At 38.6% G+C, this 14658-nt stretch overlaps 2 protein-coding genes across 2 annotated transcripts; one reads left to right on the forward strand and one right to left on the reverse strand.

The window, feature by feature from the left end:
* Nucleotides 1-657: 657 nt before the first annotated feature.
* On the reverse strand, nt 658-5973 carry LOC114544454 (histamine H2 receptor-like). The gene is made up of 3 exons (XM_028563091.1): nt 5661-5973; nt 3479-4746; nt 658-1681 (listed from the first exon to the last, which is right to left on the reverse strand). Exons 2-3 carry the CDS (start codon nt 4368-4370, stop codon nt 1155-1157), a joined length of 1419 nt encoding a protein of 472 aa, XP_028418892.1. The 5' UTR covers nt 4371-4746; nt 5661-5973; the 3' UTR covers nt 658-1154.
* A 2512-nt stretch (nt 5974-8485) lies between these two features.
* On the forward strand, nt 8486-11932 carry LOC114544455 (E3 ubiquitin-protein ligase Hakai-like). Its single transcript, XM_028563092.1, has 7 exons — nt 8486-8509; nt 9473-9619; nt 9741-9829; nt 10200-10286; nt 10381-10442; nt 10840-11138; nt 11227-11932. The coding sequence occupies exons 1-7, from the start codon at nt 8497-8499 to the stop codon at nt 11637-11639; spliced, it is 1110 nt and encodes a 369-aa protein (XP_028418893.1). The 5' UTR covers nt 8486-8496; the 3' UTR covers nt 11640-11932.
* The last annotated feature ends 2726 nt before the right edge of the window (nt 11933-14658 follow it).

Consider the following 14658-nt stretch of genomic DNA (forward strand, 5'->3'; position numbering starts at 1 on the left):
CATTACTCGTCATGATTTTCGAAATTGTTTGTCTAAACACGCAGTGGCTTAAACTTATATCCGATGCGCCAATGTTAACAACTTGACCGCCTTTAGGAAGTGCAAAATTATTTAAAAATGTGCAATTCGTTAATTTCACGTTGTATTTGGTGACTGACAAAGCGCTGCCAACAAGTGCGATGTTTTCTTTAAACAATACATTGGCAATAACAGCTTGAAAAACTCGTCCAGGACTGTCGTTGATCTGTTTATTCTTATTACCGGTCACGGAGTCCATGAAAAATATTTCTATCGCACCTCCTGAACCGCCTATATGCTTGTTCCGGACAAAAGTTGAATCTTCCAATCTTAGAGAAGAGTTATGTAAAGACGCCCAAAATGCCCGACAAAAGTTGCTCTCAAATGTTGCATTCGTGATCAAAATCTGTGAACTGTTCATCGACAACACCATCACAGCGGGAAAACAGGGGTCAATCCTGTTAGAATGGATAATGGAATCTTTGAATGTCACTGAAGCTTGGCCCACAATGGATATTATTGCGTTTAAGCCAACATTCTCTCGAAATATGCAGGTATCCAAAGTTACATATTGGAATCTAGATTCACCTAAACTGAAAGATATACTGTTGCCGACCATATTCATGTTGAAGTGGCTGGTTGTATAAAATTAGTTAAACCATAAGTATACTGACCACAGTTGATTAAATAATCACAGTCCAGGTTCGCGGAATTTCTTACCACAATTTAATTGTGGAAAGATAGTGGTGGAATGAGCGGTCGAGAAACCGAACTGTAGTTTCGAGCTAGAGTGTTTTTTTTCTTAAATGTGCATTCTATTTTTGTCCATTTCTGGAATTGTCTGCTGAATTCAGTTGAGTACCCCCAATTGTGAATTGGATTATTGATATTTGTGCTCTGTGCATGTATTTAACGGGGCCTACACTGTTTAAACAATAGCACACGTCCGGTTCATGCGAATTCCCATTTCAGGCCATTTGATTATATGTTTTACATCGACAGGAATTCATGCATCTTCACTTGTTCTAGTGTTTCACCACCATATCCGATCTTCCATAATCCGACGTTGTTTAACTGCCGGGATATATCCAAGCAAGTACCTTAGATTTTAGTGCTTGAAAATTGAAATAGACTCCTCACACCATTCCGTCAACGTGAGCAGCCAAGTTGTCAATTCCGAGGGTCATGGGGCCACCAGGTCTTGTCGAGGTAGCCTTGTCTTCAACTGTTTTGATTTGTACACTTTCAACTCTTGTTAGACCGTGGGGGATCACACCGTTTTTCGGTTGCTTATCTTTAGGCCTCTGGAGTTTTTTCTTTTCCTTTTCCACTGAAGCAGGCTCTTGTGTTGAGTTAGCGCGGCTTCGTCTTTGCTCAGCCATGGATGAAGTAGAGTCGAACCTACTTAGGTCTTGGCTAGATCTGAATGTAGCCGACGAAGGCCTCACGAGTTGTGAGTTAAGTTTCAGGAGTTTTCGTATCTCGTTTTTTACGTCTTTTTTCCATAGTGCATAAATGATTGGATTTATTGCGCTGTTCGCTACTAGCAGCAGCCTTGAGGCGTTTGTCAAATCCCAAGGGACGTCCATGAGTTGGTACTGTGTTACAATGGTTCTGTATGCCGAAAGACTCCAACAGACAACAAACATTACCACAACGGTACCTATGGAGAAGTACAGTAGAATTTAGAGACATATTTGCACTGTAATAACAGTAAACAATCACCTTGCATCCATTTATTGGAACATTTTTTATTGGGTTAAAACAACTAAAATCATAGTTAAACAATCAGTTGTTTTTACCATTAAATAAAATTGATCAAAAATAGATGAATCTAAGACAACTTTAAGTTTCAAGTTAGTTGATTGATTGAAAACTTTCTTTCATGCAAGAGGGTAACAGATAACAGTTCGTAAAAACTGATGAACCACTGTCCCTCAAACTAAAAACATTAAGTTATTTACAATTTATCTAACTTAATGTATTTAGTTTGAGAGCCATGTGGTTCAGTTTAAATAGGTCCAAGTTTAAATAAGTTTTTAACAATTTTCTTTTACACAGTGTAAATATAGAATTCGATCTCTCGGCCTTTGCGATTTGTCCTGTTATCTAAAATTTTGGTGTTCATTGATTGTGAAAACAATAAATTTCTAAAGAAATGAATAGTTATAACTCAAAATTTTACATAGCGGGACAAAATCGTTAGGCTGGCTACGCCACTGTTTGTGAAGATACGTTAGTGAATGTCTATTAATAATTAGTATACACCTGACTATTGTCTATTACAAATCCTACATTCTGATTGGCTACTCAACCATCGTCTATTCGTGATAGTGCACGTTTGGGAAAAATTCGCTCGCGCGACCGTATAAAATTGAATTAATTAAATTATTTTTCGGTGAAATTTTGCGGTGTATCGATTATTTCCTCGAAATTAATATATCTAGGTACAGGGTGTATACTAAAACAATTAGACAACTCGCCTTCGTTGCCTATGAGCGGATAGTCAACTCAGGCTTCGCCTTCGTTGACTATTCGCTCATAGACAACTCGGACTCGTTGTCTAATTGTTAATTAGTCAATAATTATTCCGAAGTGCCTTATAATAGAATTGCAAGCCGAAGCAATTCATTGCTCATTAAAATCGAACGAAAATGCTTCAGCAACATGCATCCCAAAATTAAAAAGTGATAGTCATGTAGTTTAGAAAGAGCTTTCCTCCATAAACTTTGGAATTGGAGATAATTATTTCTGCATTCAATTATTCAAGCTAAATCAAAACACTGAAATAGACGAACGTTTTGCAATTAAAGCGTCAGTTTATGAAGACACTTTAGTGGAGAGATCAGTTTCGACAATAAAAAATAAGCCAGCAAGTAATATAGGATAAAAATATTTAGTGTTATAAGCTGACAAAATAGAGCTTGTTCCGAAGCTAGTCTTTACCTTTAAACTTTATTTTACTTGAAAACAATGAACACAATGAAAATTAGATCCGTGGCCAATTAATTTTTTGCGAAACAGCTATAGCCTATACAGTGATTTTCTCATGTCAAATGGTATTTAACAAGGAAATAAAAGAATCATATCTCTTGCACTCGTCATATATAAATGGCTGCATGGGAACTGCTGGTCTATAGTCCATCGTCAAATTGTATGAACGTCGAACATTAAACATCGCATATATCACTATATATTAATTCCATACGTTTCAGGTCTACTTTAGAATTATCATCGGGCTAACTACCAACAATTGCAAAAAGGGAATTATATGAAACCACTGTCTCTGCGAGTCGATATTATGATCATTTCATATCTTTTACTGGAACATACTTTGCATTTTATTGCGCAAAAAGAGAAGCTACCACTGCATATATAGCTATATTGAAATCTTATAAAGCCTGTTAAGACGTAATTTTTTGGATTTTGGAGTAAAAAATCCAGGCTTAACAAAACTTACCAAATACTTTCAAGGTTGCTTTTGCTTCCCTTGTAGATGAGGTTGGAATTGAGTTCGACCTTGGTCCTGTACCAACATTGCTGACACTTCGCATCACTTGTCTCATATGTCGCGTTTGTTTCCAGGCAATGTTAAAAATGACCACATATGCGATCAACATTATAAGACAGGGAAAGAACATGAATAATACAACTTGTAAGGTGTAGAAGATCTTGTTATCTTCCATTTGATTTTCGATGCTTGTGTCCGTATAGAGCCATGCCACAGGAACTAGGGATGCAATACTTGGTACGATCCAACTAAACATAATCATAGCTATAACAGATTTACGAGTGATTTTCATGTGGTACCTGAGTGGTCTTGTAACTGCTAAAAACCTATCGAACGTTATGCAACAGAGGTTGCAGACAGATACAAACAGGAACGCATCGTAGAACAGTTTTGCAAGAAGATTGTCACATGTGACGTACATGCACGCCAAAAACGATGGAATTATGCATGTTCCTACCAAAAGATCTGATACGGCTAGAGAAACGACCATGAAATTCGTTTTGGTACGTAAGCGATGTCTTGTAGCAATTAAATATATCACAAGCCCGTTGCCGAATATTGTTAGCACTCCGACTATTACCAAACCAACCTTAATCCAGACAGGGAAAGCTGGTGGGCTTGGCGGTGCCCCAGGTACAGGAGGATTTGTGCCGTTATTGCTTGTCGTTGGACCCGAAACTGTTGTATTTGTGGCGTTGTTCATCGGGGTAGCAGTCGTATTATTGCTGATGATGGTCGTTGTCATTTCAGTGGTGATGTTATTGATGGTGGTGGTAAGAATAGCTGCGACTGTGCTGGTGATATTAGTAACATTTGTACCATTGCTGATGGTACTATTCATCTTGGTAGCAGCTTCTTTGATTTACAGGCACCTTATTTGTTTTTATCTATGCCACCGAGTTACTCATACATAGGCAAAATAGTTTCGCAGAAGTCTGTTGTTTCGTTCCGCTTCAAATTGCTTGTTTCAAATTAGATTATCCCACAGGTCACCTACTCTTTCTGTCGCTGCTAACTTTTTTCACTTCTCCGCTTTCAAATCTACACTTTTTCCTAACCCAATCGTTCACTGTTACAGGCAGAATCGTGAGCAGCTTTGGTAGCGAACAGAACTCAAAACGAACAGCGTTCTATTTGTCTCGACGCTGGAGACCGTTTGCGAAAAGAATAGCCGGTCCGCTAGAAACGACAGGCGGTCCGTGAACTTCTAAAGCTCTCTAAAAGCAATCAAAAAAGTGTAAGTCATGCGATAAAACGAATTATGAATATCTTACACAGGGGCTCTGGAACAATTACAATGAAAAAGCCGCATCGGTGTCTCTTATAACCGCTTAAAAACGCTATTCTTTCATCATTGTCTACATTTTAGAATCGACAAATGGATTGGGACTCATCCAAGTTGCAGAAACGTGCGTATTTCTGCTGAAGCTTTGAACAAGTGCAGAAAAAATATACCCCGTGACACGACGGGGCATCGTGACTAACTATTCTGTCAAACTGCAAATGTGCATAAATCAAAAGCCTCATTGATTTTGAAACTGCATTAAAACCTAAACACACAACCTATTTTAGCGAAGTTATTTTTCCAATAACGTTAAAAAGTCGCGCTATATGCCATATTCAAACCAACCATAGTCTGATCATTGACTGCATATGCAATGACCACGGCTGAACTTTACTATAACGACGCGGCTTCCCAGTCGTCCAGTTCTCGGATTATACAGGAATTCATTAGTTTAGGTATGCTCTGCTCGAATTCGCCCTGTACTGAAGAACGTCGCGTCCTGTGTACTTGTCGAAGTCTAGTGATAGGATGCAAGAAAACTAGCAATTATAATGTCGACCAACTTCTTACATGAAACAGGAAATGCTAGGTTTTAGTAAAGATAGGCGTGACAATAAATTTTGTATAATTTCATAAAGAAGATTCATTTTCTTCAGTAGCGGGTTTTAAAGAAACCGCATCGCATTTTCCTTAGTGGCAGTGCAGAGAACTGATCGGTTTGCATCAAACGGAATTGTTTCCACGGCCATCCTTATCGAGTTATGAGCTTTGAACTATATATTTGTTGCCTTAACATCGCTATTTTAAACGTATATTCATACGAACACAGTTAGATATTGTACTTACCTCTTGCAACTGCCACTTAAACTATTGCCCAATTACTTGAGCGCTATATATGCGATGCATGATAACAAAATGAAGCAATACTTGATCTGTTAGTTTAAACCGTCTTCGCAGAATGGTTGCCAAAAAACACGAAGGTTCTTAAGTAGATCACTTGCCGCTTTGAATGGACGTTTTACTACACTATTTTTCTTCCTGGATCTACTCAGATTTATCGTCTTCAATCGGTCGAAGGTAAACGCAAAATGTCGATTCTGCGTTTCGCGAAAGAGAGAATATACTAACCACACAAGCGATAATTATAATTCGTCTAACCTGTGAGTTACATTCCATAACATTTCGCGTCATTTCACAAATATTTCTTAGTTTGTAAGATTCTATAGAGTCCTTTGTACACCACGCCAAAGGAGGCTGTCTATTTTTAGTCTACCCCGCCGTGTATCAGTTTATGATTATGACAAACATGGTCATAAATCGAGCCATTGGTACTCGTAAGCATGTGTATTGGAAACAGTTATAGATTGAGATAATTAAAACACATTTTTACATTATGCTGCAATATTGTGTGAGTCAATGAGTGACAGTGAAGCCAATATGACTAAGCGGAATTGCGTGAAGATATATTTGAATTGGAAACGGACAATAAAGCGATATAATGCTTGAGCTATGATAAAGAAGCTAAATTTGGCATGCAGTAACTGGTCAGCTGCCTGATAAAATAAAACGAATGAAGAGACAAGCCGCAACCGATTCCAGAGAGTTTCGTCATCCTAATTTTAGAACACTCTTGTCTCATATGATCATGTCGGATAAATTGAAATCGCCTAGCACACTAATAGACCCCTTGAGGCATTAATATAAGAATGATTAACACTTGAAAAACCTTGTCAATCAGTGGGAACTCCGTCCAGCTCAGAACCGACTCATTTACTCTTGTAAATGTCGTGCTTAAGGCGACAAATAAACTTAACTCAAAAAATTACACCGGTTTTTCAAATCGGTTCGTATCAAATGCCGTAACGGCCCGTAACGCTAACAAAATCACATCTTGTAAAACCGCCAGAGACATTCATTCAGCCATTTATAAATGAAGATCCTCGTATCTCCTGAGTCCTGAGTGATTCTCCTCCTAAACCAAACACGCGCCAACGCAATATTCCGATTCGACATTTTTCTGAGGAAGGAAGCACAAATCGGGATTCCGGATAATTGCATTTATTTATTTAGTGGCAGATTGGCGACTAAAATCGTACCTGCATGATATCAGTTTTAATGCAGATCAACAAAAACAAGGAAATATCTGAGGCCTTTCTCCTTTTGAGAAACTCTGATGGAGATAACCAGCTGTAAATAACTTATTATCTATGGTATATATTACACCGAAAAATGCGAACAATACAGATTGAATGTGCATTGAGGTCACCTAGTTAAATTACAAAGGATTTTTAAACATATTCCCATAGCTATTTTTCTTTCAGTTCAGATATCCTGCCTCATCAAAGAATTCTAATCACTACAGTCTTCGGTGTCATATGCTGGACTGATTTTTTAATTGATATATCCGATGTTAAAATGTCTGAGCATCCAGCTACTTTTCTGATCTCTATATACATACTGACATACAGTACGTAGCTGTGACGAGCTCTGCTCTTTTAGTTTCAACATAGAGCTATAGTCAGACAATTAATCCTTGTTAATATCGCCATCTTTTTCTCAGCAAATTTAATATTGCATGTATGTATAAGCTGTCCGAATTTGTTCCTCATGTTGGCTAAAAGCTTGATTTATAGACAACCTTTATTGCATTAGTGTTTTTGATTGTGCCCTCACAATTAACAAGATTTCGGCTAGATTATTTTTAAACTGTTAAATAAACAGCTAGCGATAAAATTGTCCTGCCATTTCAATGGTCAGTTCACGTGTATTGTTTCGAGATAGCATCTCATAGAAAATAAAGCATATCATGAGAATTTGTTAACAAAGCGAGTAATTACATGGAAGTGATTTTATTTAAAGTGGCGGCTCGTAATAAGAGGTTCCAGATTATTCTCAAGAAATTTATTTCTTAAACAAGAAAGAAAGGCGGAGTGTGTAATTGAGAATGAAAGCCGAAACCATGTTGAAATCGGAAAAGGGGTCTTCTCTCCTGAGGCCGAAGCATCGAGAATTTTTTTATTATTTTAGGCAGTTGCTTAACCAACAATGCGATATTAGTAGACGCTGCCATGCTGCTCTCTGGTGAAGAATAAATATAACCAAACTCAACATTGAGTGGTAATTCAGATTGGAGGCCAATATGCATGAAGGGACACAAACGTAAAGATTTTTCGAGAGCAGTGCGCTCACAAGGATCATTTAGCAGGAGAATTGCACAGCAATTTCTCGATGCTTGGCGAAAACCTTATTAATTAAAACAACTGGTGTTCGTTTTGGAAGAGATTCCGGAAGTATTGGGGGGATTTCCTTCATGCGCACGCATGCGGACCTATTTCTATTGTGTTCTGTGTTCTGTGTATACGGCTAAAAACTCTGAGCCCCCTGTTTAACCCAATTGAACAATTCTTCCGCCAATATTGTTCGCAGTTGTCAACAATATTGAACATTATTGTTGAAACTGAATCTGGTGTAACAATATTGTTCAATGTTGATGACAGCTGTGAACAATATGGGCAGAACAACATTGTTCAATCCTGTTCGTTATCAATATTGCATGTTAAGTTTTGCAAGTTGCACAGCCAGGCCATGATAGTCCAGTTTTAACACTTACAAGTCAGTCTCTCTAAATTGAGCCGGTATGTTTTTTTTGTTGCACAGCGGATTAACATTGATTTTTTTCAACATGGCCGACGCAGGTGAGAATTTATTTTATTACATATTTTATTATTTTAAACGTGTTTAGTCTATACTTTCCGTGTTTTTAGGAGCCTATAGACTGTGGGTACTATATTAGTGGTTTGCCATTACAGATAGTTCAATAAAAATACCGTTAACATGTTGACATGTCCGCATACGGCATACATATACAGGGTGTATCGGACTATCGGTGTTTTAAAAAAAATGGATACAGTATAAAACTTCAGTGCGATATTGTGCATAAATTACTTGATAAACAAGTGTAATGTTATTATAATAGATCAGATTTTTCGCTGCTGAATGGGCCAATGAGGCGTTTTTATACGAAATGGAGAAAAAAATGAGCAAATACGAGCTCGATTAAAAATAAAAAATTGGGGTGAAAATCGCATATTTCCATTGGGTATTCTGTAAAAAACTTTTGAAATTCAACACTCATTATTTGTCGCTTTTCCTTAGTTAATTGTTGTAAGCATCACATGAGTCATGAAACATATCATTCAACTCATAAATATCATGCTCCCTAATCAAGTAATTTATGCACAAAAATGCACTGAAGTTACCAAGGAACTACCAGAATTTTACCAGGAGCTACCAGAAAAATATGAAGAGAACTTGGGGTTTTCAGTATTTAGTAGTTTGAAGGTCTTTTTTTGCAAAGTACATTTGCTATTTTTGCGATATCTAATGTTCAGACATGTGACCTAGGTGTAGATGTGTCCTAGTGTGACCATGATTTGGATGTGTCCTAGCCCACTAGCTGAATCTTTGCCAACACATAATAATGGGTGCTTGCAGTCTACATGACTTCTTTATTTATAGTCCAATAAGGGCAAAAAAGACAAGAATAGTTGAATACTTGTATTGCCATTTCCAGCCTTGATAGTGGATCCAGAATTATTCTTTTCTATAACAATCCTTAGCAGAATTTCTGCTTTCAATTTGTTGCATTTTAAATTTAGACTTAGAGCTGGATTCAGAAAGAGCCTCGGCAAACTTGACTCATCAGACTGTTAGAAAGAATATTTCTTTGAAATTGAAACCGAAAACTGAAGGAAAGCCGAAGAAAAAAGACAGAAAGAAAAGTGATAAGAAAAGCATAAGCGAAGGTATAGCTACAATTGTAGTTGGAATTCAAAAATTGTGGGAAGGTTTTAAATTCCTCCAAATGGAAAGTCTTTAAATTCCTCAATATACATATGTAAAATTAATTATCATTGATTGCACTAGGTGAGAAAGAAAGCAAAAAAAAAAAAGCGTCAATTGAGGCAGCTTCTCTTGCAACAAAATCTGGAAATGAATTACTATGGAATCAACAGGTAACTGGGACAGATAACTCCTGTTTTTTAGTGCCTAACATCATTTAGTGCCTAAAATCATAATTGATTTACCCCCTCACCTATTCCCGGCATTACCATCATATACATGTACATTGTACACATTAACCATGCTTGCTCTTGTCAGCTACCTCTGTAGCTCAGTGGCAAGAGCATTGCACTGGCATCGCAAAAGCATAGGTTCGATTCCTGCTGGAGGATCGATAGTTGATTCATTTTCCATCAACTGTTCCTGGCTTCAATTTGAAGCTGAATCTGTATAATTCCACTCAAAATTAAGACCCTTCGAACCTATAGAATTTACCAACATCAAGTGAACTGCCTAATATCATAACTTTCTATTGTTTTCAAGTTGTTGCTTATTGGTCAAAAAGTTCAAGATCCCTTACTTCATCAATGTGAAACATGTGCCTTGCCAATACTGCTGTATGGAAGAATGGTACAAACTTGTTTTGCTTTATACTATATTTAGTATTGGTACTTCATGTTATATGCACGTGATGTACAATATTTTGTTGTTGTGTATGTTTCAGAGTCCATGTAAACATGCATTCTGCCTGTCTTGTGCTGAGAAAGCCAGTGGAAAATGCCCCAGGTACATACCAAGACTTCATTTTATATTCCTGCATTTGCTGTCTTTAAAGTCCAGTCTGATTGGAAAATCATCTGTAACCTACCCAATTTGGCATTTACCAGTCCACTATCTGAAAACTTTTTGTCAATTGGTTTTTTTTTGCTTATCCATTGCATGCAGTACCACATTCTAAAGTTTTGTTTAGTTGTTCTTCGCATTATGTATACAATGAGTTAAAAATTATTGTACACATATTATTTTACAACAGATGCATGCCTAGTCCAGGCATTTATATCAGTTGTAGGCGCCTTGCTACAGTCCTAGCAAAGGCGTTCCCCATTTTTTCATAACCTCTAAGTTGTCAAAAAAGACTTGCCAAATCAGCCAGTAGCTAACACACTCCCGCGTTACACATTAGATGCGGTGAAATTGTACAACGTATCGAACCAGCTCGCCTGGGTCATGTATTCGTGTGTTCCTTTGGGGGCAGTCGCTATGGTATATCGGGCTGTAGACGTAGCTACCTCTCTCAACGAGATCTCCACGCTCATATTAAGAGACGGCATCAAGCAGAAGCTAGTACAGCTGCAAGTGACTTGTCTCCTGAATTTGCAGCTGATTTAAAAAGATCCGAAATGCCCACATACCCGAATCCTATGCCAGCCGTTCCTATTCTTCGAGAGACGATTCCACCTCCAACTGATAGAGCTTTTGCAGGTAATTTGGGTTCGCTGATCTATATTCGGTCACATCAGATCATTGTTGATGATAGAACAACAAATGACAAATTTCTTTTATTCAAAAGGTCGCCTTCCTTTGGTTACTGACCGGCCAATGCAACACCCAGTTATCCCTATAGATGCCTATCAAGCACGCCAACCCGCACCTAATTTTCCACCCGCGCAAAGCGTGGTGCAAAGAATGGCTACCCCACCGGGTCCTCCACGAATGATCCCCGGGGATCCGAACCTCGTCAGACCACGGTTCGAGGAAATATCCCGTCATGCTGTGCCCGTGGGCCAGGCTAATGTACGATTCTCTGCACCCGAGGGTGAGATACGACCTGGTTGGATACCGAATGAAAGAAAGTGGCCTCATCCACCTCGCGGAGAGGGGAACTGGATGCCACCAAGGTCAGACCCAGGGACAGTGCCTGTGCCCCGCTCTGTAAGGCACGAAAGACCACCTTTTATTAGAGGTGCAACACCATTCTACTGAAATCAGATGATATTAGATTTTCATGTTTTATATGCGGATTTAGTTTCTGTATAATTAGTAAATACGAAGTAAATACGTAGGTAGTAAATACGAATGCAATAGCAGACCTCAATACACTTTGTTTTCGTCAAAATATACGGTACGAACTCATTAGTACAAAGGCGTTGTATTCTCGGCATCTCGTTCAATTGCTACTCTACTGACTCTGCTTAGCCGTTGTGGTTGAAAATTGTTGATCATTTCTGTTTCAAATATTCAGTAGCCTTTTTGGCAGACGGTCCCTACATTTTGAGACGAAGAAGACTAAAGTCGCAAACGCAATAAATGTAAATATTTATGAACACTGTAAAATCATGAACATTGAAATTATATTCACCGCCAGTGGAAAATCCGGCACATGTACTTATATGATACGAGAAAATATCAAAGATTACTGTGTCAGACACAAAACGCTTGTCTTGCATGCATGCATTATTAACATATAATCGCTTTCAGTATATGAAGGACTTCTAAATTTATAAATATGTTTTTCTAGTGACTTTAGGTAAGCGTAATGACCCAAACTCGACAACACACTACAATTCATCATGTTCATTCGCTTCTACAACATTATCGACAGTCTTTAACGTTTGCCAGAGATCTAATAAATACCCTTGTGAGGCCTTCAACTTTTCAGCTGCTTCGCTGAACTCCGCTGTCCTTTTCTCGGCCCGTGATTTCACGGATTCGTATAGGCCCCAGGCTTCCTGTACGCTCTTTTTCATCTTTTTAAGATTCTGGTCATGCGCTGCGTCTCTCTCGTCGACTCGCTCTTGAATAGCTTTGATTTCTTGAACTTTTTGCAGAACTTGCAGATCTTTCTGTCTACACAGTTCGTGCAGGCGGGCGTTTTCTTTAAGAATGCTTGCTTTTTCATTTTTTATTGCATTTATCTCCCCGTGTACTGCTTTCTCCGCCTCGAGCGCTCTACCATGGCGCCTTCGAAGTTCGAGGCTTTTTGCCTGCAAGAGTGTATCTTTCTGCCGGAGTTCCTCTACAAGGCTTTGCAATTTTTGCTCAGCGCTGTGTTTCTCTTTTTGCGCACAATCGACAATCTCTTGCATTTTCAGAATTAGGCTCTGGACTTTTGTGGTTCTAGTTTTGAAACAGTCCAGCTCTTTAACGGCCATCGTTGCCTCATTCTGCCCGCCACCTTCGGAATTGCTGATGTCGAACGCAACGGTCGGGATTGGTGACGACTGACAAGCGTTTTCCAACAAAGCACGTATTTCACCCTGATGCTGAAATTGAAAATAAACGTAATATGTTCTGAATATTACGTCTAAGTCGTTAAAACGACTATGTGTAAATTGCACACAACATGTACATACCTTTGTCAACATTTCTTTGACGACAGACTCCGTTTGTTTTCTGCTGACATTCATCATTCTTGTTGCGTCTTCTTTAGTAAAACCCTTCGTATTATCTTTGCGTTCATCGCCATTTGCTCCACCTTTGTTCAGTTGCATTCTCTCTAAGCCTCTCTCTGCGCGCTTCACCTGAATTCAAAACCAATTTTACTCTTATTCATATCTTATTTGCCCACCTAACTTATCAAACTAACTGATTAAACTAATCCTACTAGGATCAATGACCTACCTCCCGTTCTTTATCACTTGTTATTCCCTCGCTTGGAAGAGAGGGTGATGGAGGATCAAACGTAAACTCGTGTTTCGTCACCTCGTCACACAGCTTATCCCAAATAGTCCTACTTATTTCAGTATTCACTTCCGTACTTCGCCGTACTGGGCTCGTGGAACGGTCCGCTCTATTCGATTCGCGTGCTTGCATCTTCGGATCCAGTGCCTTCTCCATGGATGTCGACAGCTCGTTGAGTAGTTCGTTTGCTCTTCGAGCTGCTATCGACGTTCGCCGACTCTTGCTCCCGCCTGCCGAACAATCTTGATTGTTTTGAATCATTTCTTCAAAGAACTTTCCCAACGATTGCACAATGCCTCTACATCTTCTCAAGGTGTCTCCTGTTGACAAAGAAGATGATCAAAGGTAGTAATTATTGTCATTCATATTCTAATATCTGCACGTCAAATATCAATGATCCATTAAGGCTGAGATATAGTTTAGAGATACGAGTTAACCACCATACCCAGTTCCCTGTTAACATGTGATAAAACCCATTTCATGAAGTCGAAATGGTTAGTGAATTTATTGATTTGAAAATTGAATCCTAGTTTTAAGCTCGAAGGGTTTCCATCAATTCGATCTCTACGGTAGTCGGTAGCTCTACCACGAACAATAGTTTGTCCTATTTTTGCCGTACCTTTCTGGATCGCTTTGCCCTGTCCACGTCCATGATCACATTGATTTGATTGCTGAATGGTCGTTGATGTCAGCTGGTTACATATCCCTAAATCAGTTTGGCTTCCTCTGTCATGAGTTGGCCGTTTTTCCGATCGACATTTATGCAGTTTCTCTTCTAGTTCTGTTATCTTATTGGTCAATGCGTTAACGCTTTTTTCCAACTGACTCCGATCATCCAACAGCTTTGCCTCACGTTGTTGCAACATTAGAACGTGGTTCTTACTCAAATCCTACAGTACGAAATTCATTTAGAGGCCCACTTACACTTTGTGGTGTTGTTTTAGCTATGAGCAAATTAATTAGCAAATATTTGCATCCGTTCCACTAGTCTTGTTCTCTATGGTAAAATCGTATTATTCTTATACCTGCTCACTTTCCGATCTATTTCGTTCCCCTGGACTCAAACTTTGACTTCTTGAATTTCGCGATCTTTCTGAAAATTTCGTGCTTTTGTTTCGTTTCTCCAACTTTCCATATTTCTCTCGATATTGATCTAATTCTGAATCGATCTTCTTTAAACGATCTTCGAGATGCGTAGCGGCTCTTGTTCGACTTTCGAGCGCTCTTTTAGTTTGAAATAATTGATCTTCCATATCTTTTAAACCTTCAAGAAAAAGATGAAGGATAACGAGAAAGATCTATCACAGTTTTGCAAAGTATA

This window comes from Dendronephthya gigantea, unplaced genomic scaffold, assembly GCF_004324835.1.
Source record: "Dendronephthya gigantea isolate DGI-Jeju-01 unplaced genomic scaffold, DenGig_1.0 000795F, whole genome shotgun sequence".
Classification (NCBI taxonomy): domain Eukaryota; kingdom Metazoa; phylum Cnidaria; class Anthozoa; order Malacalcyonacea; family Nephtheidae; genus Dendronephthya; species Dendronephthya gigantea.